Source organism: Typopeltis vanoorti, chromosome 1, assembly GCF_054136105.1.
Source record: "Typopeltis vanoorti isolate ZY-2024b chromosome 1, IOZ_Tvanoo_1.0, whole genome shotgun sequence".
Lineage (NCBI taxonomy): Eukaryota > Metazoa > Arthropoda > Arachnida > Uropygi > Thelyphonidae > Typopeltis > Typopeltis vanoorti.
In genome coordinates this window covers 114,674,831-114,702,680 of record NC_143549.1, presented here as the reverse complement: position 1 = coordinate 114,702,680, position 27,850 = coordinate 114,674,831, and the positions used below count along the sequence as shown (strand labels likewise).

The 27,850-nt window shown below is 34.4% G+C and overlaps 1 protein-coding gene across 1 annotated transcript in view; it reads right to left on the bottom strand.

Annotated features, from left to right (window-relative positions):
* The window catches only part of LOC150110329 (macrophage mannose receptor 1-like), a 154,717-nt gene that overhangs the window by 92,518 nt on the left and 34,349 nt on the right, over positions 1-27,850 (bottom strand). The window contains exons 3-7 of the mRNA XM_090392932.1: positions 19,403-19,497; positions 15,852-15,947; positions 12,726-12,841; positions 7,141-7,304; positions 3,455-3,648 (exon numbers count right to left, since the gene is read on the bottom strand). Of these exons, the coding sequence (XP_090249058.1) occupies positions 3,455-3,648; positions 7,141-7,304; positions 12,726-12,841; positions 15,852-15,947; positions 19,403-19,497 (665 nt within the window). The remainder of the gene's footprint in view (positions 1-3,454; positions 3,649-7,140; positions 7,305-12,725; positions 12,842-15,851; positions 15,948-19,402; positions 19,498-27,850) is intronic.

Genomic DNA, 27,850 nt, shown 5'->3' with positions numbered 1-27,850 from the left:
ATAATGCTGCTGCTTTTACCCAGCTTGTCCATCCAGTTTTTTTTCATTCTTCCTCCTCATTCTGTCCATTAATTTATTATTTGGTGGTCTTTATGCTGGCTGCATTTTGTCTCCTCTCATCTGAATATAAAAGCATATCTATTCCTATTTTCTCATCCAGATCTCTCCGTCTATGTTCTTACTTTATATCGGTTTTTTTTATATAACTCTCTGTTTGTTATGCGATTTCGCCAAAATATTCGTAATTTTGTAAATTCATTTTGAAACCTAGTAAAATATTATTTGGCGATCTTCCATGTTTCAATATTATTTGTTAAGGCAGATAAATCTCTCTCTCTTTTCTCTTCCTCTTTCTCTCTCATAACTTAGTCTTACCTTATTGAGCTATAACCTTGATATAACGTCTTTTCAAACTGTAGACTTTTTATCCAAATTCATTAGAATTTTGTTTTTATTTAGGATTACGGCTTAATCAGCTATTGTCATGAAGCCAGTTTATTGTGTTAATTCTATCTGTTCTTGCGGTTAGTTTGTGAAATTAAAAATACTTCCACCTTCATATGAGACCGGATAACTCACCTTTATTTGAAAATACCTGATAAAAGTTCTCATCCTAGACAGGATAAAACGGAAAAACTCTTTCCTTCCAAAAGGAATCACAGGTACCGATTGAGCCATGGAGACTGCCATCCATCAAGATGTTATTTTATATGAATATACAATATCTGCTGTCATGGGCTGTCATGGTGAATTCCTGTTATAATGTTTCAAATTTCATGTTTATTCTCAAGTTTCTAATATTTTATACGAGAGTGGTCTGAAAAGTTCTCGGCCTAACAATGAAAAAACGAAAATTTATAATTTCAAAATTATTTTTATATTTCAACATAATCTCCCTTACGATTAATACATTTATTCCAGCGATGCTTCAGCGCCATTATTCCGTCCCTGTAGTGGTTCTCAGTATGATCTGCAAAATACCACTCTATGGCTGCAATCACCTCTTGATTCGAAGAAAAACGCTGACCAGCGAGGAAGAGTTTTAGTTTTGAGAAGAGATACAAGTCACAGGGAGCCAAATCTGAGAAATAGGGTGGATGTTCCAACAATTTATAGTGCAGATCCCTTAATTTTCCCATTGTTAAAACACCTTTGTGGGCAGATGCATTGTCAGGATAAAAGATGATTTTTTTTCTTCTTCAACCGGGTCTTTTCTCTCGACGTTTTTCGTCTAGTATGGTTAAAAGATCGGAATAATATTCCCCGGTTATTGTTTTACCCTTTTCAAGATAATTAATGAACATAATACCATTAGCATCCCAAAACATCGATGTCATGACCTTTCCTGCTGATGGAACCAACTTTGTCTTCTTTGGCGCTGAACAACCGGCTTCTGTTCACTGTTTTCACTGCTGTTTGGATTCTGGTGTGTAATGGTGAATCCAAGTCTCATCGATAGTAAAAAATCAGATTTTTTCCTTTTTAAAACGCTCCAAGCACTGTTCAGAGATTTTTCATGAAAGAGTGTTTTTGATTTGAGCAAGGGCAGCACCCATCTTGCTCAAAGTTTATTTCATTTGCAATTCCTCATGCAAAATATATCCTACACGTTTTTTGCATTACCTATAATCTCAGCAATTTCACGCACTTTGACTCGCCGATTATCCAATAACATATCGTGCACTTGTTCAATGATTTCTGGTGTTCTTACACTCTTTGGACGTCCTTCACGTGGATCATCTTCATGGCTGGTACGGCCACGTTTAAATTCGACAGCCCATTTCTTAATTGGTGAACACGAAGGAAAAGAGTGCCCATAAACTTTTATGAACTTCAAATGAATTTCTTTTTGCGTTAAACCTTCTTTCACAAAGAATTTTATAACCGCACGATACTCAATTTTATTCATTTCAAGGGATGCAGACAACACTTGTGCTTTAGACAGCTGTATAAAGCAAACTTCTTGATACAATGACTTGCAATTTCACACAGATGCTTATGACAGATGTACTAACATAGAAAAAAATATAAATATATATATATATATATATATATATATATATATTATATATATATATAATTGCATTAATATATATATATATATATATATATATATATATATATATATATATATATATATATATATATATATATATATATATTAATGCAATTACTTAACCTTTGTGGTGAGACCTCAATAAAGGTCGAAACCGGTCTGGGTAGTGGCCCCTTGCCTTTAATGCATAGTATCATACATCTCCTCAAGGAGATGTGTCTTGCATTAAGGGTAAATATTAAGATTAGTGATCAGAGCTTATTCCACCTTTATCACGAGTTGCCTAAGACTTGCACTACTTTGCGGGTCACCCAGACTTGCACTACTTGCAGGAGCAAACTTGACTTACTTGTCTGTTTGCTTACTTGGGAAATGGATTAAAACCTGGTTTTAATCCAATTAATCCACATATATATATATATATATATATATGTGGGGCAGTACAACCTGTTGTTCTAGGTACTGTAGTACTTGTTCTTTTCTTTAAATAGTATCGGCCTTTTGTTTCATTCCGTCAATTAAAGTTTCTACTAAAGTTTTAGGCAATATTCATAGTAAACTAATTCCTCTTCAATTTTCACATTTTGGGTATTTTTTTTCTATTATTTGTGTTTTCAGTTTTTTGGGGAATTTTTCTTTCCCTACTAAAAATCTAAATTTTATTTTCATTTTAAGACGTCATAAAATTACAATTAAAACCAGTCCTTCACAGCTTCTTTTGTCGTGGTATATTCCTGTTATACTACTTATAAATATTTATATCCGGTGATCAGTGAAACTGATATTCAAATGCTCCAAGATATGAACGGTCTGTTCCGTAAGAACAAATGTCCGCTTTTTTTCTCGTCTGCCAAGTTAATTACAAGGGCGATCATCACATTGCCTTGCCACGAATAGCCACTGAATCATGATTTTATAAAGGCCCTAAAAGTGAACGAATTTATTATAGTTTTGTATCTTAACAATTATTTTGCGTTTTTTTTTCTTTTTTTTTTTGTTGTTAACCGAAGAGAACCGAGTACAACTTGATCAGCACAAAAACCTTTCGTAGCTCAATCGACTTGGGTTCGAATCCTGTCTAGTCTGCAAATAACCTTTATCAGTGGATAAATGTTATTTTACTGGAAGGCACGTTAGGCTGATCTCATGTTATTCGGCGTAGTTTGTTTGTTTTTTATTCCCAGAAACTTGGGATTTTCGTCTCATAATTAGCCAAACCAGCCAGAAGAACAAACACAAAAATATATATTTAGACATAACATTAACCGCCTTATCCTCAAATTACAAAAACTAATCTAAGACATGTCGGGGAGCTTAAACATCTGTCAATACCGCAGATTATTATTATGATTATTATATTTTCAAAATAAAAAACATTCAAATAGATTGAGTACCTACCCAAAAGCAGAAGCCAGAAGCCGCACTCTTAATCCATGGATCGGGACAATAATCTTTTGAAGAATTTTCATCTTTTCTTATTCGCCTTTTACACAAAGCAAACGCCTTACTTTCCTCACAATCTTGTGTGGCTAAATTAAGTTGTTCTGAGAATGGATTCGCTCTAATGGTTACACAGTTTCCACTGCCTAAAACTTAAATTATTTAATGAAAGATATGACTTAAATATAGTCATTTTACATAATGCAGCATTTTAATAAAATGGTACTAATCAAAAATCATTACGTTTTACTCCTTCTGTATTTATATACCTAAAACTGTTAATGAAAAGTGATTTAGAATTATAAATACTTGGCGAATCTTTTTTAATATGTACTTCCATCTTTACGAAGTCGATTGATGATTTGTGGCTAATTCGAAATTACTTGGTAAAAAAAACAAAACTCAGCAGATGACCAACAATATATGTTGAAAATTATTTCTTGCATTTTGTTCTTGACGAATGAATTTATAAAATTTTTGAGAACAAAACGATTAATCTTTATAATCATAATAAAAGTACAGTGGTATAATACCGATATAGCGACTGTTTTTCCTGATAATTCTCTAATATTACAAGAATTGTGTCCTCGATTGTATAAAAAATAGCCTCGTCCTAACACGTGGTTAAAAATATGCTCAGAGAAGTGTAATGCTGAAAGAAGGTCAAGCTACAAAACAAACTTTATATTTAAATGAGGTCGCTTAAAGGATCAAAGGGAACAAACTCCACAGCTCTCAAAGAATGTGGAGAACTGCCGCGTCTAGTATTCTATACTGACTTAAAGCAAAAACAAAATAATGATACAAAAGGATGAAATATCATGCCGGCTGGAGGGTAATTCTACATAAATGTAGAAAAGTGTGGATGGCTTGTTATAAAGCAAATTTTCTATACGGAATTTGGATAATGGTGGAAAATCGACTGCGGAAACAAATGAAACTCAGCATCCGAGTGGAAGATAAGCTCCGTCATACTAAGAATGACAGACAAGTGGAAATGGCAGAAGAATTAGAGAAGTAGCTTGCGTGAATAATTGGTGCTACTCAGATCAACAAGGTTGAAACAGGCAAGTTTTTACTTAATAGCCAATACAATATGAGGCAATAATGATTAGACAAAGTAAAAAAGAAGAAGAAGAGTAGTTTGGTATTCTAGATTAAGGGCAAAGATAAGATAAACTTCATGAATAGCAAGCAATTTCAAATAGAATGATGTATGAAAGTTACAAAATGGGGGAAGTGCGAAATGAGATTTATTTGTGCTTGTCATACCGCAGAATTTCCTAAAAAGAAAGAAGTATTGGAATTTCTTAAGTCTTTATAATAAGCAGTTGATACAAAGAAACGGGAAAATATGGGGCATAATCTGCTGGGTTAAACAGCAGATTACGAATACGTACCAAACATTTAGAATTGTTTTAGGGGAAAAAACAGAGAAAAGGACAAGCTAATTATAATAATAAGCACCTCATGCTGGATTTCTGTTAAGAAATTAAATATCGAAATGTATTGTCATTAGTAACACCAAATTCCAACATGAAAACGTTAGAAAATGTTCTTTTGTATATTATATATATATATATATATATATACAGGGTGTTCGGGATAAATTTGACAGTTTCGTAAGGAAAAAGAAAATCTTCTTTGTATCTATTAAATTTAATGAATTGACAAAAAAACATTACAGGCAGAGTTAATTACAATACTATCAACAAGATTTACTCAAAATAACCACCATTAGCATCGATCACAGCTTCAATTCTGCTTCGGAACCTCGAACAAGCTGATGCTACAGTCTCCAAAAGCTAGATAGGGCTAAATGGCCTCGCCTACTCCCCGTATACGGGAATAAAAAGGCATTAGCTGATTTTTTTTAGCTGATAAAAAAAAAAAATATATATATATATATATATATGCGTTAAAGATACCAAGCTATTTTATATGTATATAAATATAAATCTGGTTTTAATCCATTTCCCAAGTAAGCAAACAGACAAGTAAGTCAAATTTGCACCTGCAAGTAGTACAAGTCTGGACGACTCCGTACGTAGTACAAGACTTAGGCAACTCTTGGTAAAGGTGGAATAAGCTGTGATCACTATTCTTAGTATTTACTACTTAGTATATATTATATATTATACCCAAGGTAAAAATAAACTCTATACATATATCTTTCATCCAGAAATTTTTATTTAATAAGGTCAAAGCACCTTATGGTAACTTGTTTTGGTAAAATATTTATAAGCTCTGTATTACTTAAACCTTGGTATTTCTAATCCTGGCTCCCACTGATGAGACCTCAATAAAGGTCGAAACCGGTCTGGGTAATGTCCCCTTGCCTTTAATATAGAGCATCATACATCTCCTTAAGGATATGTACTTTGCATTAAGGGGTAAATACTAAGAATAGTGATCAGAGCTTATTTCACCTTTACAATGAGTTGCCTAAGACTTGCACTACGTACGGAGTCGCCCTGACTTGCACTACTTGCAGGCGCAAACTTGATTTACTTGTCTGTTTGCTTACTTGGGAAATGGATTAAAACCAAGTTTATATTTATATATATATAAAATAGCTTGGCATCTTTAACGTGTATATTATATACTATACCCACTGTAAAAAAAACTTTCTATATATATATATATATATATATATATATATCACTACTTGAGGTTGATAAAGCCAATCGGCACACGTAAAATTTGAAAGAGTAGTTGTTGTAGAAGGTATTTGAGTAGCAGTGCTCAAATATCAAACCAAAGATTTTACATCGACAATATTGATATGATTTCTGTATTGTTGAAGGTGAAAATCCGATCTTGGCATGGCGCGCAACGTTGCATAATGCAGAAGGTAGAATTCTGTGTGATTGGAGTAAAGCTCTCAGAGTATCCATCTATAAGAAAGGGAAATAAAACAAAATGTGAGAATTCAGATATATATTTTCCTACTCAGAATTACGGTTAAGATTTATGCAAGCATACTTGAGAAGGAAATAAAAATAGCATAAGTGAAATGTAGAGTGGAGATAATATGCACAGGTATTTTATGTCTGTTTCATATCAAATTATTATCCATTATTCATGCAGTTTAAATGCCAACTTACATCGTACATACGGTATAAGCTAGGGTATATACAGACCTCATTAACGTTCCTTTCAGACTATAGGATTGTAGCATTTTTGAAGTGCTCTTATTTAGCACTTAATCGTACAGGTTTTCCATATCTACGGAACTTAGATATGGAAAACCTGCAGAACTATGTTATATTCATATGATTTCTCAATTGCAAGTGGAAATTCGATCTTGGCAACCTGTACACTCTGTACACCCATCTGAACCTAGCATTCTTGCTGTCTTATATATTCATGAACTAACTTATACTGTAAATATTGTATGAATTTGACTTTCTCTCTCTCTCTCTCTCTCTATGAAAATTTTCAACCATAATTCAATATTACGGATTGTAAAACTATACCAGACTTCCTCTCTCAAACTAGTTAAACATCCTTTAGTTAAGTTTATAATCTTCTGAGCTTTATTACTGTTGCCATATCAATATGATTCTGTAATTTTAGTGTGTAGTTAACCGAAATATTGAAATCATTTTATGCATTAACTTTTCTTTGATCTTAAAACTTACCTTCGAATTTTCGAGTCCATATAAGATCATTAGTGTTCAGAGGCAATCCGCTGTACATGAGTAAGTTACCATTATATCTTTGAAGTCCGATCCAGTAAGGCAGAGTAAATAACCTAGTTTCTGGTGGTGGTAGTAGCAGAGAGAGTATAAATGCGTTCTCGAACCTTTAAATAAAGAATGTAAATTGTAACATTTAATTCAATATCAGAAATAAGAGCAATTTGAATTAATGGGATGAGAAGCCATGAAACGATCTTGTCTTAAGAAGAATTCAAAGGTCTTGAAACTTTTAAAATTATTCTAATTACTAAAATTAAGTAGATTTATTATTTTATGATAGCAATATTAATAACAATTCCTCAGTCTGACACTGAACACACAAACACACACACACACACAGTTCAAAACGAAAACTTAAAAATGTTAAATATAAAATAGAATAAGGATATATAATAAAGCCTATGAGTAGGAATATATTCACCGAATTCACAGATACATAAAATGCTCTTGAAACTTATTTTCTCAGACAAGAAAAAAAAAAAATACTACAGCTGTCCTATAAGTTTGGATATTATCTCTTGCATAATAAGCTCTATAGCCTGTCACGTCCAAGTAAATTGGTTTTTTTGAAACCAATTAATGCACGAGAGAGTGATTACTTCTACCTGAATAGTCTCTAAACTGCGTTATTCCTCTGGTCAGTTTGCCAGTTTCGTGTGATGAAAAACCGTTTCAGGATGGAAAAATCCTTCCACCTTTTGTATAGGGCTGGGTAACTCACATTCAGATAAAAAGTCCTGATAAAGATTCTTTACGTCCTAGAAGGGATTACTTATATTTCAATAATTGTGTCGCCCAGTTTCTAAAGGAGTTGATCCTTCATTAGCAGGCAATCAAACATCCATCGCGTTCATTATTGCGTCTTTTCATCCATACTACTCAGGTACTTTGCTCTGGCCGGGAGGATTTTAATCATCATCATCATTGTCGTCAACGTCATTGCCATTTTTCAAGGATTTAAGCCGATTATGCCTTGTCCTGCCTCGGAAGTTATTGGTAAGTCTGTAAAGTGAGACTGCGAATTTTCTTTTTGCGAATGATTTGTATTAAAGCACTTGTTTGACCAATCTTACTATTTGTATTCTTTTATAATCCTCCATCCAGCCATGTTTGTATTTATTTGCTCGATTATTGGGTCTTGGTTAAATTATTTCATTACGTTTTCATTTCTTTTATAATCAAGTAGATTATATTTTGTTTTTATTCTCATAAATTGCATTTCAGCTGCCATTAATCTTGGCTCACCTTTTGGTTTTTTTTCCCAAATATTAATTTCATAAAATAGTGTTGGTGTAGCTAGTATATCATAAACTACATGTACGGGTATGTAAACTTTACATATTTTCTAAATTCATATTTCTATCCTTTTCTTTTTATTTTTCATGTGACATTATGCATTAAAATATAATAAAAGAATTTACTTGTAAAAATGTTATGATTTATGACCATTTGACTTCCAGTTGAATCTTGCTCTTTAAACGCATTCCTTTCGATTTTTCTCTTACGAATGTCATTCCAAAATCTTCAGCTGTTTCCTTTAAGTTTTAAATATCTTTCTGAAGTTTATCTTCAGGATCAGTAATTATCACCTGACACACTCCATATGCCAAAGTATACGTGTGCTTAAATTCGTATTAAAGAACTGTTAAATATATTGATGGTTACTCGTATTCAATTTTATTTTTATGTTATTTAAGAGTATATTAAAAGTATTGCAGATAGGGGACATTCCTGTTTAACTCCGTGGTTAATGGAAACGCATTGTTTCAGAAAGAATTGATTTTATGTAATGATATATGGAATTTAAAATATTTCCCTTACTGTAATATTGGTGAATGACATTATTGGTGAAATGTGGATGAGCCAATCCTTTTATACTTCTGTTTTTACCCTCAAAAATTATCACTAATTTTAAAAAGCAGCTAGTGAGTTTCATAAAGAACCAAAAGCCTTCACATGGGCGATGTAAAATTATTTAAATTAAGGGGATATTAAATCCCGCATTATTTCAATGCCGAATAGGAAACTCAAAGATAGAAATCAAAAAGTTTCATGCCGAATATATATATATATATATATAGCAAATAGCAAACTATAAAAGTTTCGGCGGATTGTAGCGTAAGCTAAAGCACGTGGTTCAATACTAGGGCAACTCGTAGTAAAGTTCTGATCATTATTCTTGGTATTTCACATAATGTAGAGCACATCTCCCAGAAGATGTATGATGTTATACATTATGGTGGAAGGTTGATTTTATTTCTAAAAATAACATTACCCAGACCGGTTTCGACCTTATGAATAAGTAAAGCCGTCTCTAAAAATTCGGACGATCCCTAGGCCACTCAATTGTGGGCGAAAGACCATCTCAGCGTTGGCTCCACTCAGTGATGGCGTTCCACCCACCACAACCACCGAGCAGAACCGCTCATATTTTCCGAAGAAAAGCATTCACCGACAAAGCCCCTCACCGGGCCGTGCCGAAAAACACTTTCCCCGGAGACTCAAATTGCTCCCTTAAGGCAAAAACCTTAAAAGAGTGAACTCATAATAGCCCCCACCGGTTTCGACCTTTATTGAGGTCTCATCAGTGAGTAGGTAGATCTAGATAATACTGAGATTATAGTGAAGAGAACTTATATACTTTGCTATACGAGTTGTCAAAAAGGTGCACCAATAAATTACTGAAATAAAGAGACAAAAGGCTTCACTTCGGCGATGGAAAATTATTTAAATTAAGGGGATGTTAAATCCCACATTATTTCAAAGCCGAATTTTGCGGTTTCAAGAAAAAATGTAAGTTATTTTTAGAAATAAAATAAATAAAGTTCTGTTAACACTGTGTGTTCTCACTTCTGTTAACACTGTATGTTCTCACTTCATAAGAGGAAATTAGGAACGTATGTTCTTAATTTCCTCCGTTTACGTAGTGTATATAGTATATTGTATAAGGCTTTGATTAGCCGATATATGGATTATTGTGCACAGATTTGGTCACTTGGTTTTCAAAAAGATGAAGATGTATTGGAAATAGCCCAGAGACGATTGACTAAGGTGGTTTCTGATCTCTGGAATGCTGAGTATGAAGACAGATTAAAAAAATGCAATTTACAGAAACTGGTGGATAGGAAGAGGAGTAATGTGATTGAGACATTACGTTGTTAAGGAGTTATTTAGCAGATTAATATGGAAGAGGTTTTGCATAGAATGGGTGAAGACAGGAAAGAACAAGATATCACTCCTGGAAGCTGTATAAGGAGAGTGTGAGCAAGAGATTGATGAACAGTTTTTTTGCATGGAGAGTGGTGTGTGCCTGGAATGCATTGTTCCGAGAGTGTGATGAGTGTGGAGACGTTAAGCATATAATATTTAAGGCGAGGTATGATAAACTGTCTATGGGACAGTGGAACCTCACGTGATGAGTCTTTAGACTCCATGGAGGTTTGATAATAATGATAATATTGTTACGTGTACATACTATCCGATCATCCCAATTAGAAATATAACTCATTTATTTGAAATTATAAGCAGATCCAAATCAACTCTAAATATAATAACTATTTTTACTTAATTCGTTTTTAATTACTTTAGTTAAATTACATCAAGTATTAAACTTTTGCTTCTTTGTGAATAAATGAAGTATTTTAAAATACGTTAGATCAACAAAGTTAATAGAATATAGTTTATAACTTTGTGAGAGCGACGTAGCAGAATAACAGGCATTCTATATAAGGTTTCTTCCATTGTGCCAAAAGAGCCTCGGTAGCTCAGTCGGTATAGAAGAAGCCCTTGAGTAGGTTTCGATTCCCGTCCATGATGTGAGGAACCTTTAGGTTTCTTTCGATTAAAGGTGAGTTAGCCGGTCTCATCAGGTGGTAGACAGTATTTTTCTCCCGTAAACTCGGATTTTTCGTCCATCAGGACAGACAAACCGACTACGTGAACACACACTGCTACAGTCAAAAAATACATATTTAATACTTCATTACGGGGGCTCAACCAGTCCTAAGGAACGGGGGTAACCCAATACACATAACAAAATCGTGTCAAAGATTAATATATACATTAATATTCTCTTTTTGTAGTTTTACTTTCATAAATAAATTCAATATTAGATTAATTATCTTGATATCGTGAATTTATATGACTTCAACTTTTAATGGATGAAGATGGGAAATACACAATGAATGAAAATTTTATATGGCGTTTTGGTTGTTGAATGGGGGAGGGAAAAAATCCTCAAGTTCTCTGCTAGATAAAACAGCCACTTCTTTAAATGAATTTGGACTCCGTAAGTATAATACTGAATAAATAATATTGCAAGACAAACTGCATCAAAGCTAAGATCATTTTTTATTAATGCACATAAGAGCTGTGCAAGTATTATCCTTTTTTTATCCAATGCAAAGGTAGAAAAATTTCCTTTCAGAAACTCGAGATTTTCTTACCCTAAAACAAGAAAATCAGCCAAAAGAATAAACTCAATTATTAACAAACATAATTCATTTGTCTCATAGCTTTAATTGTTTTGGTAGTAATTCTCGACTACATCCTATCGATATATTGATTCAGAAATATGAACATGGATTATAAAGAGTTATGTCTTCCTCCGAATGGAATCAATCAATCTAATTTCACTCAGCAATCATGGTCTCTCAAGGGCTCGAAAATTGAAAACACGTTCTGGTTTTTACATAAGCATCGACGTTGACAACACTTTTAAATTTTTTTAATGAAAATCTAGGTTGGGAAGTTCGTTTTCTTACTTTTCATAGATAGAAGTTTACTATTACTGCAATAATAACATATTATTGTAAAATAAAGCATTTCCAAAGCTGATATTGACTCTTCACACACTTTGCATATCACTTATTCGAAGCTGTGAGAGGTAGTGGCAGTTGTGTAAAGTTGTGTTCCAGTTCCAATCAAAACTGTTACCACAATAAAGTAGGTTTTTCTTGCTGTGAACGATAGACAAGAAAAACTCTCTCTCTCTCTCTCTCTCTCTATCTCTCGCTCGCTCGCGCGCGCACGTGTGTGTGTGTGTGTGTGTGTGTGTGTGTGTGTGTGTGTGTGTGTGTGTGTGTGTGTGTGTGTGTGTGTGTGTGTGTGTGCGTGTGCGTGTGCGTATGCGTATGCGTATGCGTGTGTGTGTGTGTGTGTGTGTGTGTGTGTGTGTGTGTGTGTGTGTGTGTGTGTGTGTGTGTGTGTGTGTGTGTGTGTGTGTGTGTGTGTGTGTGCGTGCGTGTGCGTATGCGGGTGTGTGTGTGCGTGCGTGCGTATGTCGAGAGATCACAAAGCCCTGTGTAAACAACCGATTTGGAAGAAAGATGGAATCTCTTAATATTTTTCTTAAAACTATAGTAGTTGTGAAAACGATATAAAGAAGGATGTTCTAAATAAAAGAAGGAGATTATATGAAGGAGGTGGATGCCAAATTGATACTATAAGTTTGAATATCGACAGTGTATAGAACTTGGATTGCAGTTGCTCATGAGGAAACAACACAATCAGCCGGTTTAACTTACTGATTGCTAATATCGGATAGAAGACCGCCTTGCTTCATGCAAGATGCTTGGGCTTCACTAGCTGACCACCTCACATGTTCTCTCCAGTAGCACCAGTTGCCATATCTAGTCATGCCCTGCAAATAATTTGTTACATTAGAATAAAATTACAAAGTAAAAAATAAAACATAAATAAATAAAATTCAAATACTTAATCGTGAAAATATTAGTTGTATGTTATTTAACTAACAATAAATAAGCAGATGGATTATATAATCTTAACGCTTTTGTAGATTAATGTCAGCACATTTACCAAGTCCTTGAAACGGAATCTTCTAAAGAGAATTGAACTGCAAGTGAAAAATTGTTTGTCGTGTATAATGAGCATTGTTACTAAATTCACTACGGCTATTTCAATATATAATCCGTCGTATAGTTATTAAGATAAACTAAATATTTGTCTTGATTTCATCAGAAAATCAGTTCGATTTTATGAATTCCTGAACAATGACTTCATTCTGAAGCATTTGTTGCAAAAAAAAATAAATGATTGTTGCAAAAAATTAGTGTGTGTGTGTGTGTGTGTGTTTATATTTATTGATATGTTTATATTTATATTTATATATAAATTTATTATATTTTATTATTTAAATATATATTTATTTATATATATTTATATGTACGTATTCGTACTTTAACTTTTATATTTGCATTCATTTACATTTACATTTTATATATACATATTTTACACTATATAATAGAAACATTATGAGTAGTTTGTATCAAAATAAGAATAAATATTTTTATCAAAATAATTAATACTTGGAGAAATGGTGTGTTTTTTTCAGGTCGAGTCTGCTTCTGATAAGCGGCACAAATTCTGTTGTTCTTGATCCGTTGTTTTTTACATGTTTTCCATTTCTCTTCCCACAACTTTTGACTTATTTCTTCTGCCAGTGTTTTCATACTGCTTTTGGTAGGTTATTTCTAACATTTAAAGTTTACTTCTTTAGCCAGCTAATCGACTCTCATTTTCCTATTACCCAGTATGCACTCTCATCCAGCTGAACTTAATTTTCCATCCCGCTAGTGACATTCCTTAACAGATTTCGTGTCTGCTTTCTTAACTCTAAGTGGTTGTTTTGTTTTTTATGCTGTCAATAGCGCTTCTACTGTCAGTGTAAATTGTTGCGGTCTTTTGATGAGAGTGTTGAGTTCGAATTCCCAGGAAATATGCGAGTGAAGAAACTATAGCAAAATGTTATGCTTGGTTGTTTGAACAGAGAGAGAGAGAGAATGCAGTCTAAAACTGCGTTCTTGTATAATGGACTATCTATAATATACTATGAAGGAACAACCCACGTTTCCTTCTGTTTTACTCCCATCAGTGTATATGGTAATATGTGGAAATGTTGTGGTAGACCAGGGGTGGGGAACCTTTTCAGTATCAAAGGAGAAAATTGCTAATTGAAAAACTTCTGCGGGCGACTGGCAAATTTTAACTCTTATATATAGTGTATGTAGTGTGCAATATATATCTCAATAAGTAAATATGCAACATGTGCGCAGTAAGGATGCAATCTTTCACAAACTCACGTTCATTATGGGTTTTAAGTTTTTTTAGCAAATTGTTCACACAACGCATAACTAGCTTGAGTTACAGATGGTCTTTCCTGAATAAGCTTTTTAAAGAGAGATTGGCTTTTGATTATATTTTCTTTCAAAGTCGCTATCTTGTCTAAACGTTCTAATCCTTTTAAATGTTCATATTTTTTATGTTTAGTCAAATAATGTGGTTCAAGATTATATTTTTTGTAAACTGCAACATGTTCGTTAGAAATAAGACAAATGCACTTGTCATTAATTTCAATAAAGAAGTATAGTTCTGTCCATTTTTCAAAAAACAGAGCACATTCATCACTTTTTTATGCTTTTCACTACAACTTGTCATTTAAAAAAATAAATTGAATAAAGTTGTCAACTGGTTAATAACGAGTTGTCAACTCGTTTACAAGGCACTCGCAGTACTTCATGAGAAAAACAAAGTCAAAGTCAATATGTTTTGACATGCCGGAAAATGTCATGGGGGTAATTGGGAAGCAACCAATCAGAGAACGTCTGAACTTTGCCCACGAAATGTGCCCGATTTCTTTTAATTTAATGGCTAGTCTCGATTTGATGGTTGCCAGACGTATGACGATCATATTTTATGTAATATAGTTATTTTTGATTTTTTATATTTAATTATTTAAATGTAAATAAATTTAATTATAATAAATTTAAAATATTATAAAATTTTATTTACATGTACATCAGCAAAGGGGCGAATTGAAATAGACTCGCAGGCGAAATTTCGCCCGCGGGCGAGGGGTTCCCCACCCCTGTGGTAGACAAATCTTTTGTGGATTTCCCTAAATCCATCAACTTCCTGAAGAGGTGAAGGATTCATTTAAAATTTGAGCAAATTTCCACCAAATGAAAAATTGACAAGCTGTTGAAATACAACTGATGATTATGCATATTTTAAATTATAAATGTCCACTTGATTAGACAAGTGGTTAGCTTATTCCTCTTTCAAACCAACAGGAGGCAGATTACAGTCCCACCATAGGTGAGTATTTAAAGATATTGAGATGTCAGATAGGAGATGGATTCCATCTTTTCCTGTAAGATCACCAACTCTCTTTCTAGATGCACGAAGTGGCTTCAGACTTACCACGTTTAATCTCGAATGCAGGATTTTCGGATTATCTAATCCTTAGCCCATGCACGATATTAATATTAATATAAAAAGGGTAGGTTTTTAGTTTGCTTTATTAGTTTTGCAATTTCAAGGTGGAGATTGGCTTACCCATTCCCCCAGTCTAAACACGTTAGGATTAAAGGGTCTCGTCTACCCTCTTTGGGAAATAAAAGGCATTAGTGTTTTTTAATACAAACAATATTCTATTAAATAGAAAAAAAAACACTTCCGCTTAAAAAAAAAGTTAATTCATCCCTATTCAGTATTATTTAGTTATGTCAATTCTTTTCTCATTAATTTTAATGAAGCAGTAAAACATTGTGGTGGATGGTTATGAAGAATATTATGAATGGAAAGAGAGAATGAGCTGAATTTCATTACACTTTTTAAAACACATTTCTTACCTCAAGAGGACACAAATCTTCACTCTCATCAGTGCATGGTGGATCGCGTTTACAAATGACTCCTCTGGCACCGTGACAATCATTAAGATTAGTTCTCTAGAAAATACAAAGCAATTTGAAAACAGCAACTTTCTTGTTTTTTAATTTTCAGTCATGGAAGTTGGAACTATTGAAACTATACAATTTATATATAAAATTTCTTGGAACCGAGCAGATATGTCTTTTTTTATTGTTATTTTAAGGTATTGTTAACTTTAATAACTCTTTCCTCAAATGCATATCTTGAACCTGTGAAACCTAGATATATGCAATAAAAATGAATTAATTGCACTAATAAATAATTACTTTAGTTTAATTAAAATATGTGAAATATAAAATATACATAAATCGCAGTGTTTATGACAATCCTAAAAACTAAAGGTTGTTAAGCTGTAACATTATCTAGAAATTTAAACTGGACATACTGAAAGTACATATGACATTTTAAGGTGCAAACTTGTATTTGAAATACTATTTTAAATAAATGCATTCGAAGAAAATATATTGTGATGAAGCTATTTTGTAATATACAATCACTTATGCTGAATACGTTGCTAGATTTTTCAAGATAATTTTACTGTCAGGAAATAAGTAGGGTTGCAGCATTTGCAAAAAACCAGGTCCCCTCGACCGACATCCAACACAGAGTAAACATTTGATGTTTTTGGATATCTTCGAAGATACGTTCATATCCATTTTCTAAGGTACTTTTGACTAGGAATATTGACAGGCTCGGTAATATGGAGGAGCAAATGGCATATTTTTCTCACACACCAAATGATAAAAAAAAGCATTGATGTAGGAAAAAATAATTGAAAAGGGCCCAGTTTAAGAGAAAAAGTATAAATTTAAAATAGAACAGAACATTTCTTTTTAATTTAGTGTCGGTCTTAAGTGTTGATTTATTTAGGACACGTCCCTGAGTGCAAGCAGGCTGCATCCATGAACAATTCTGCTTCATTAAATTCTTTGCCCAACAGAGCAGTATCATGGCCATTCACAACAAAGCATTCAACGACAATAATAAGAAAATTAACCATTACTCTGTTTAAAGTCTTCATATTTCAATTAGATATATTCCGTATATGCAGTATTTGTTTTGGGGAAAAATGAATTAAAGCAACTGGAATATATATTAAGAGAAATCTCATCTGAGCCTCCATAGTTCAGTCGGTATTGACGAAGCCCTTTGGTCGGAAAGACCTGGGTTCGATTCGCGTCAGTGATGCGAGGAACCTTTATCTGGTCTCTTTCGATTAAATATGAGTTAGCCGGTCTCCTACGGAGGTAGAGAATTTTTTCACCAGAAATTTCGGGTTTTTCGTCCTCCATAACAGGCAAACCAGCCCCGTGAACGAACGCATCTACAGACATAGGATACACCGGGGTGCCATAGGATCAACCATCTTGTCCTCGAGTTCCGGTTGCAGTTATGAGAATAAAAAAACCTTGACACCGTAAAGATAAAAGAAGAGGATTAAGAAAGAAGAAATCTTATCTTCAAGGAGAAGACATTTTTCCACATAATATAAAGATAAAGCAGAGTTCAATTAGTTACACATTAACTTAAACGTGGTGTGCTGAATTCATGTTACCCATATCGGTTTGGGTAACACGTTCCATTCCACATTCTATTTTCATCTTTTATACCTGCATTATCAAGAAGTTTTCTAGTTTCTATAAGAACAGAAATAAAAATGAAGAGCAGAAAAAACAAAATAATATAATATACCAATTTTTTTGGCTTTCATAGATTATGAAAAAGCCTTCGACTCAACATAAAGAAAAAAACCTCTTGATAATGCAGATAATCTTTATATGGCAAATGTAAAAGATGAAAATGGAATACTGATTACAAACAGAACAAATATATTAGAGATTATTGCTAGATTTTATCAAGAATTATATACAAATAAAGGGAAGGTAATAGAGAACAATAAGAACAATAACAGAGAAAAGGAAACTGAAAACTATAATGAAATACCCTCAAAAAATGATGAAGTAAAACATGCACTTTGGAAAGGAATCTGGAAATGATGGAATACTAATAGAAATGCTAAAATATAGAGGAGATCTCTTTCATATATAAAACCAGCAGAACTGTATATATAATAAGTTGTTAATATGTGAAGTTCAACCAGTGTATACTTTCAACAATGACCTATGATAGTAAAACCTGGAGTCTGACCAAAGAACATCTAGATAAACTGAAAAACAACACAAAGAAACATGGAAAGCGCCATTTTAGGAATAATCCGGTTAGACAAAAAGAATAATATTTATATAAGGAAGCAAACAAAGGTAATGGACATTACCTTAGTAATAAAAGGCAACAAATGATGTTGGGTAGGACATGTGATGAGAATGTCTGACAACAACCAGACAAAGAGAACAACAGAAAGGACGCCAAGAACTGGTTAACTGAAACCATGTAGAAAAGTGGTAAGATGGAACGATGAGATAACAGGATGTTATGAACATTTATGGCGGAAAGATGTATAAGACCGGCCAAAATTTAAGAAGCATGGAAAGGCATTCGTCCATCAGTGGACTGAAGAAAGCTGTTGGTGATGGGGATGAATGTACACCTTTTTAATTGTTTTTTTTTTCACTTTTTAAAGTATAGTGGAGTAAACGTATCACTGCATTTAAATAGCAGCCAGTTCACCAAGAACAGCACAAAATAACTGCGGTCAACAACATATCGGACTACAATGCGTGCAAAAATGTGTGTGGTAAAGTGCTCTTATCATTTAGGCAGCAATGCTACGAAAATGAATTTCTGAATAGAGTAGGTATTATCCTTTAAAAGGAGCTGAAGAAATCAATATTATTATATGTGAAAAATTGTTCCCAATGAAAATGAGCTATGAAGTGAAGTATATAGGACTGCGATCCTTTCTGACAAAATGGATGACATCTCCCCATTCTACTTTACAGCATGTGCATTCGAATACCGTTGTGATGTGTGTCTTTAGGTTGTAATTTAGTTTCTCTGTCCTACCTCCCACCCTGTTTATTTGAAATCTGAATTTGCTGGAAAAATTGCTATGAGTGGTCTCCAGAGCAGAAATCCCAGATATCATCTAAATCTTAGTCCACCCATTCCACGGTAAATAATATGGCATATATTTATAGCCTTTCCTAAGCAGGACAATTAATTTATTTTGTCCCATGTTTATCACAAACTTTATAAAAATATCGTCTTGACATTTTGACCTTCATCCCGCACAAGATATGGTGCTGAAATTACCCTTTTCTTAATTTTACATTGATGCGTTTTACTGTTTAACACTAGTAAGCTATAGAAATTTATCGGATAAAGAAAATAATAAACCAGGTACGCAAAATCATATAAATAAAATCTTGAAAAAAAATATTATACATGTGAACATCTATAAATGAGTAATTTCCTCATTATTTTTCATTTTTATATAATTGCAAAATCTTCTTTTCTTAATAAAGTTAGAATAGGAAAGTACTAAATAATATTTCATGAAGCAAGGCATTACCTCTTTATCTAAATAAGCACATTGGTTTGTTGCATTGGGTGTGACAGTGACTTCCAAAAATTCACTAGTAAAAATCCAGTAGGTTTCCTGTGAATCTAAAAAGTCAAATTTAGTATTCTTTCAAGTATATCCATTGCTATTTTATCGAGAATACATTAATTCATAACAAGTAGAGTTGTTTATACATTATAACAACTTAACAAACTCGCATTTGTTTTAGACAAAATGCTTTAATCATCTAATTCTCACTAATTTATAGAATTAGCACTAACTAACCAAAGTTCGTAAGTTACTTTGATATGTCTATAGCATAAATTACACAGCATATATAATAATGAACTGTAGCCCACTTCGTTAAAAGATGGAAATATGACGGAAAAATTCCGAGATGTGGTAGAGCAGACAGAAATAGATCTTAGAGTGCTAAAACAAAAAAAAAATTTTAAAAAGAGCAGTCAGTTTCTCCTGTTTTGAATAAATGGATTATTTTAACCAGAATTCACGGAGAGAAATGACTGGAGAGGTTTGTGCCAGATTATTGTATGCTGAAAACTATACAGCTTCGGTTTCCATGGAAAGATTGTTGCACTCACGTCAAGCATTGCCCAACTAATGGCAATGTCAATTTGTCTGTGAAACTTAGACAGTAAACCGGGAACGCTTTAATATAGAGAAAAACCTTTCCACGTTTACTGCTATAAAGCTTTACATCGTTATTTGTAATTACATCCAAGCATCTAAAGTTATGAGGTCATTTTTTTCTTTTGCGAGATGAAGTATTTAGGCAATTTTGCCTAAATACTTCATCTTGCCACCTAAATACTAGGTGGAAAGATGTATTTAGGCAATTTTGTTTAATTAGTGATGAGTGAGTGGTGGAAATTGCGCAGATGAATGTCAAAAGGTAATGCACTATATTATATTGAAAGAGTTGTGGAAACATGAATGCCTGTGTTCGTTTAACACCTAAATTACAGTCAATTACTCATTGAAGTCAAATACCTTCAATATACAGCTGGACAGCGGTATACTGAAGTTTGTGAACCTCTCGGATTGACATCTAATTTTTTGAAACTTAGTGTATATGTGCTGGAAATGTTTTTTAAATGATGTATTTTATTTAAAATGGCGTTTGTTGTCTTACTTGATTTTCATACCTCGACGTTATACAAGTTGTGAGAAATAAGTTGCACGTACTAAATTTGTTCTGTCAAAATCTAAGTATAGTGCAAGACGATAAAAATTATCACCAAGAGATTACCGTAATCGTGACTACTATATATGATATATTTAAATTAATGCCTTGTTGGCTAATCTTGTTCATTTAAATTTATGAAAATTCATGCTATTCAGGAATAACAAAGGGCAAAATTAAAAGTGATGGCCAATTAATTGCAGATCTCCGCTAAATTATTCGTTCCCCTTAGGAGTTTCACTGCGGCTCTAGCGGTGTGGGTAGTGAGGAAAAAAATCTCCATGTTTTGTATTTCATTATAAAAAAAGAATAAAAATTGTTAATAAATAAATAATTTATTAAATGTTTAAATCCTTTGGTGATTTACCGGCTCCTCCCTGTACTAAATTTGTGAACAGCTGAACATGTGTACGTATTGAGTTAATTGTGCATATGTAACAGCAGTAGTAGGTGAAAGATTGTCGAAACTGGAGCATTTGTTTGCAATTTGACTTAATTTCTGATTTGATTATTTCTTGTATATCTTGAGATCTTCCTTGGATAAAAAAAGTGTTTTAAAAATATTTGTGCCCTGTGTGCATTCCTTTTAGCAATACTTATACAAACACCTACAGTAGTTTCGAGATGAAACATTTGTGTTTTCAAATAAGCAAATAAGGATTGCGTATACCCTGGAGTTAAACATCTAATTATATCATGAAGTGTTAAGTTGAACTGAAGTTGAATAAAAATGGCAGATTGATAATATTCCACTTTAAACCAGAGTTGCACCACTCAAGTTTTGTATATAATGAATCGTGTTATTAGTAGGTAGTCGGTGGTTAGTTACAGAACTCTGCTTAAGAGCATTGCTGTGACTCATTCGCTAGCAAATGTTTTCTCTCTTCTCGTACTCTTCTATCCTAAAAACGGGTTGAGTCCCACACAGATAAGAGCCATCCAACGTTTTCTGTTCAATGCAAGCTCTTTCATATGCCAACCGCTTTGAAAGGGCTTTATGGGCTCTAAATCCTTAAAATGATGATGATGATGATGATGATGATGATATTGAATATCATCATCACCACCATCCTTTCAGGGATTTTGACTCAGTGGTCTGTTCCGATCAAATCCCATATTTTTTCCCTGTCGTCAATGTCCTTAACTGGGTGGTCTTGAAGTATATTTTTTTGCCCATTCTTTCAATATGTTCAATCCACTTATTCACTAACTTCTTTCGGTATTTGTATATTTTCTCCAATACTGAGACTAGTTTCAGTTCTTAACGTATTTCTACGGTTTGTTGTTTTTGTTTTTCTCCCAGAGAGAGAGTACAGCCTGCTGTTATTCGTGGGAATTTCGTTTCTCCGGTTTCTGTTTCTTGTTTCTTTTTCAGTTTAGCAGTTTTAATATGCATAATTCACTTCTGTACAGTGGAGATGGTCCTTCCAAAACTTTATAAACTCTAATCCTTGTATGTTTTTGAATTTGGCTAGGTTTAAAAGCAATATTAATCATCTTCGTTATCATTAGAAAGTTTGAATTTTTGAAATTAATGTGTTAAGTTGAAATGAAGTTGAATAAAAATGGCAGATTGATAATATTCCACTTTAAACCAGAGTCACACCACTCAAGTTTTTTACATAATGAATCCAGTTATGCTTCTTATGTGTATGATATAGTGCAGTGGTGGCGAACCTTTTTATGTGCGCGTGCCAAAAATTTAGAAATCGAGTTGCTGACGTGCCAGGCAGTTTTTAATAGGGGAAAAATTAATAGAAAATTAATCTAACATAATTTATTTATTTATTTATTTATAAATTTATAATATATATATTTATTTATAATACTCAATAAATAATTATTTATAATTTTATAAATAATATTTTATTTTATTTACATTTATTTATATATAAATTTATAATATTATCATCATTCATTCATCTTCAAGGCTCACCATTCCTAACTCGGTTGTGGGGAAGCAGATGCAAGAGGAAATTCCAATGGTCATGATCCTCCGCCACCAAGCTCAGGTGTTCTGGTGGAACTCCCAAACGTATCCACCCAAGGTTTTGGATATAATCTATCCAGCGAGTCGTTGGCCTTCCACGTAGCTTGGCAAAAAGGGCCTGCTGCTGGGGGGGCCTCTCTTGTGTCGTTCTGACCAGGTGCCCGTACCTGGTCAGAATGTTTAGAGATCACAACGTAACTGTGATCTCTCAACACGGAGAAGCAACAGTTGAATATTGAGGGTTTCCCGAATTGCAAAGATTCTGACTCTGTCGAGTCTTGTCAGCCCCGCAGCCCCTTGAAGGCACCACATTTCAGCCGCTTGGATTCGTGTCCGCATTCTTTCGATCATTACCCAACTCTCATGACCATAGGTGAGGATGGGGACATCGATTGTATTGAAGATAGCCAGCTTTGCCTTTGGCTTAACTCCCGCTTCAATACTGCCGAACGGCCAAGCATCTGCAATATTGCGCTTGCTGAGCCAATCCTAGTATCTAGCTCTTCGTCCCACTTTCAATCACTCGTGAATACGGACCCAAGATATTTAAATTTCTTCACCTGCCTCAGTGGGACTCCACTCACATGTAGAGTGCACTGGTATGGTTGTCTTGAGACCATGAATGCTTCAGTTTTGGCCACACTGATCTCCATTCCGGCTTCTGCACAAACAGCTAAAAACCTATCCAGGGTCCGCTGGAGGTCATTTATGAAAGACCTAGGCAGAACTAGGTCATCTACAAAAAGCAGATGTCCAATGCTACATCTTACAATTTTGACACACTCACTGCCTCTGCTGTGCCTATCAATCCAGTCCATAAATATGAAAAGGAGGGGCGACAGAACACACCCTTGGCGGAGGCCAACGGAGACTGTGAAAGGTTCATACATGGACTTGATGGCAGCTAATAGTTAGCCATTCACTCAATACTCCTGTACTACTTCCCAAAGCTCATCCCGAGGAACCCGGTCATATGCCTTTTCATGTCCACAAAACATGTGTAGACAGTCTTGGCATATACCCAAGATTTCTCAAAGACTTACCTTAAAGTGAAGGTTTGGTCAGTTGTGCTTCTACCAGGACGAAAGCCACATTGTTCTTCCTGGAACTTTGACTCAACTATGCTCCTGCACCTTCTTTCCAAGCATCTAGCATATACTTTCCCAGGCAGGCTGATCAGAGAGAGAGAGATGCCACGATAGTTGCTGCAATTTCTCTGGTCTTCCTTCTTGAAGACTTGTATTATTATGCCTGTCTGCCTTTGCTTTGGTACTCTCCCAGATATCCAAGCAGCCTGACAGACTCGAGTCAGCCAGAGAACACCGTCTATATGTAAGGCTTTTAGCATTTCGGGCCGAATTTCATCATCACCAGCAGCCTTGTCCGATTTTAGCGATTTTATTGCTAAATGGACCTCTTCTTCTGTGAGACTAGTCATTGCACCGATCTGCACCTCTTGGATGTTCACAACTGCTGGGGCCACCTGGGATAAGAAGGCTCTTAAAGTATTCCCTCCATCTGTGGAGGACATCGTTCTCGGTTGTTAAAAGTGCACCATCAGAGGCATTAATTGCCTTTTCTGTGCACGATTTCCTCCTTTAAATGCTGCGGATGGTCTGCCAGAATACGTTGTTTGAATACAGAATACTAATCTTTCTCCAAAGCATTCCCAAGCATTCTGCTTTGCTGTCTTTACTGCCTCAGCAGCAGCTTTTCGTGCCTCAGTGTACCGGATACGCATCTCAGGTGACCTGACCCTAAGCCATGTTAGGTAGGCCTCCTTTTTTGCCCAGACAGCTTTTTGGACCTCTTGGTTCCACCAAGGTGTCCTATTTCTCACTGCCCGTTGCCACGTCGAGCCGCTTTCTGCCACAGCATGAGAGTGCAGAGGCAGTGACAGCAGTTCTGGAAAGCTCCCACTCCTCCTCAACATCTGCAGTATGCTTGGGAATCTCTTTGAACCTGGAGGAAATGTCATCTGCAAAATTCTTCCTCATAGCTTCATTTTTCAGTGCCTCACATTTCATGCAGTATAGCTGCTTAGGCCTACCTTAGGCTACTATCGGCGTTGATAGTAGCATCTGGTTTCTGAAGTCATAGAGTGCAGACAACAAGGTGATGATCAGTTGATAGTTCAGCCCCTCTCCTCACACGAACGTCCAGCACTAAGGAAAATAGGTCTGCTGAGACTATAAAGAAGTCAATCAGAGACCTTTGTCCAAGTGTATCCCTGTACCAGGTATATTTATGGACTTCCTGGTGTATAAAGAAGATATTCATTATGGACAAGCTGTTAGTACAGCAGAAGTCCAATAATTTCAACCCATTCGCGTTAAGATGGGGTCTCCGTTCCTCCCAACCACACCCCTCCACGTTTGGTCATTTATAATGTTATTCAGTGTAAAATTGATTATTTTATTATTAAATTGATTTCATTATGTTGGTTTGAAGAAAAAAAAACAGTAGTGAGAAAATATTTATGCATTAACTCACCATAGAAGTCAGCTGAGCAGGAGAAGTAGCAGAAGGATGTCAACTTGTCGGCGAAACGCGTACCATATTTACTCGAAAATAACTCGCCCTCGCGTATAACTGGCACCCCTGATTTTAGCTTGCATTTGCCATTATACTGCAGATGCAAGAAAAACAAGTACTTTTATTGCATCCCTGATTAAGGTACGGATGCTTTTGCAGTCTGTGTAATATATTTCTCAACAAATAGTGCAATTAGAGACAGCTGGAATAAAAACGGCGCTAACTAATGAATCAGAAGTCCCCTCTCACAGAAACTACGCTGTATAGACTCAAGCAAAACCATATGTTGTATCGAAACACAGTATCTAACTAAAAACTCTTGTCCAATTTTTCAATTACATGAAATAAGTGTTTGTTTTATTGCATTTGAAATTCTCGATGTCATTATGACAGATCACAAAGGCTAACTTCAAATAAAATTCTACCACGAATTGAAATATGCCATATAATGCATGTGTGAGTTCCTGTGCCAGCTCATACACAAACAAGCAGCAATAAAATTCAACCAAAGGTTGAAAATTTGTGTGAGTTGAGCCCACCGATAAAAAAAAGTTCCATCAGACCCAGTGGCGACTATTGAAAATTTTAAGTAGGGGTACTGCATATACAAAATTTAAAAAAAAAATTCTTTTTTTCTTAATCAGTAATCAATTTATTAATAAATAAATTTACATATTAAAAAATTGCTTTATTAAAAATATTTCACCCTCACCACGAACAAACACCAATAATAAAAGTTTCGTATCTTACAGAATTAACGTGCGCAAGCATGCGATACACTGCCCAAACGAGCAGTGTCGGATTCAATTGTAACGTGCAATTACAAGAGCAAACGAATATCGGCGAGATTAGCTACAATGTTAGATCGCAGTGCATTTGTTTCGTGTAACGATAATTGAAAAATATAATTCTTTTCATATTTTCAACAGTTACACTCGTCATAATTCAGCCTTGTATCTATAATAAATAAATAATTATATGTTATTTTAAACGAAATAAAATAAGATTTATAAAAAATAGTTCACTCCCAATACGAATACCCACCAATAATAAAAGTTTCGTATCTCACAGAAATAACGCGCTCAAGCATACGATACACTTCCCAAACGAGCAGTGTCGGAATCACTTGTAACGTGCAATGAGAAGCGCAAACGAATATTGACGAGATTAGTTGCAATTGGCCGAATGTGACAATTCCGACACTGCGTTAGATCTCGGTGTATTTGTGTCGTAATCTAAAGTTAATCGAACAATTCCAATTATTAACTATTCGATCAATGTCAAAACATAAGACGTAACCTATAACATGTTGTATTGCATTTATATAATGTTGTATTGCATTTATATAATGTTGTAAGCATTGTTATTATTTATAAACACAAACAAAATTAAATTTTTTCATTTTTTTTCCTTGGGGGTGCTGCCGTATTGCAGTGCTTATGTACGAGCCGCCACTGGTCAGAACGATAAACGACACCCGTCGTGAATGTGTTAAAACTAAGAAATATATAGTCATCATCATCATACGTATCAAGGATTTAGGCCTAGCATGGCCTGTTCCGGCCTTAGAAGTCATTGTTGAATCGTTTAAGAGGACGTCTTGGTTTTCTTTTTCCTAATGGCTTGTACTTTAGGCCGAAGGCTTGTTTAAGGCTTGTTTTGGTAATCTTTCAATTTTCATTCTTTGAACATGTTCCATCCATTTATGTTTATATTTTTTAATTTTTTCTATTGCTATTTCTTGGTTTAATTCTTTCATAATATCTTTTCTTTTGTGATCAAATAGAGTATACTTTGCAGTTTTTCTCATAAACTTCATTTCTACTGTTGTTAATCTTTGTTTGTCTTATAAGAAATATATAGTGAATGTTGTTATGACTGTTTCACATGTTATGGAATTCGGTTGAAGAGAATTAGCATTTCAACTCAACAATTGTAGGTTGCCTTTGTTTTTGGTCGCGCGACCTTTTGTAATACTCACCAATCATATGCACATCTTCATAGCTGCTCTCTGGTGTAAAACAAAATTTAACTTGTACGTCTTGTAACAATTAAAAAAAAAAGGTTGAATAATTTATAAGCGTATAAAAGGATATTACCTGTAAATCGTTGATGTGCCAGCAAAATTCTCTGACGTGCCACCTCTGGCACGCGTGCCAGAGGTTCGCCATCTATGATATAGTGCATTCGCGGTATCTGAAGCAATTAATTTCTTCTACAATGTCATTATCAATCATGATTTTACTTCTGACAGTTGATGGTCCATGTTTAAAAGTTGTGTTTTTGTGTTCTATGTGTTAATATTTACATTTCATTTTTTTATGTTTAAGGAATAATATATCGATCTCTGTTCATCTTCACTTATTGAGTGATCATTTGATTATTTGCAAACAAAAGAGCATTAAGTATATTTCCTGTTAAATTAAATTAAATTAAATGCTGGTTTTATATTTTCTTCCATTTTTTTTTACTATTTCTTCTATCTAATCTAATCTAATCCTGTGGCCTCCTCTTTAAGAGGGTTGCAGGTGATGAACAGTCCGCTTCCATGCCTCTCTATCTCTTGCTTCTGTAAGATTCTTGCCCGTCCAATGTTTGATGTTGTCTTTCCATTGCAGTCGGGGTCTTCCTCTTCCTCTCTTTCCCTACACCATCCCCTGCAATACTATTCTGGGAAGCTCTCCAGAAGAATCCCTCCCCCCCCCTCATAAAATGTCCTGCAAATGCT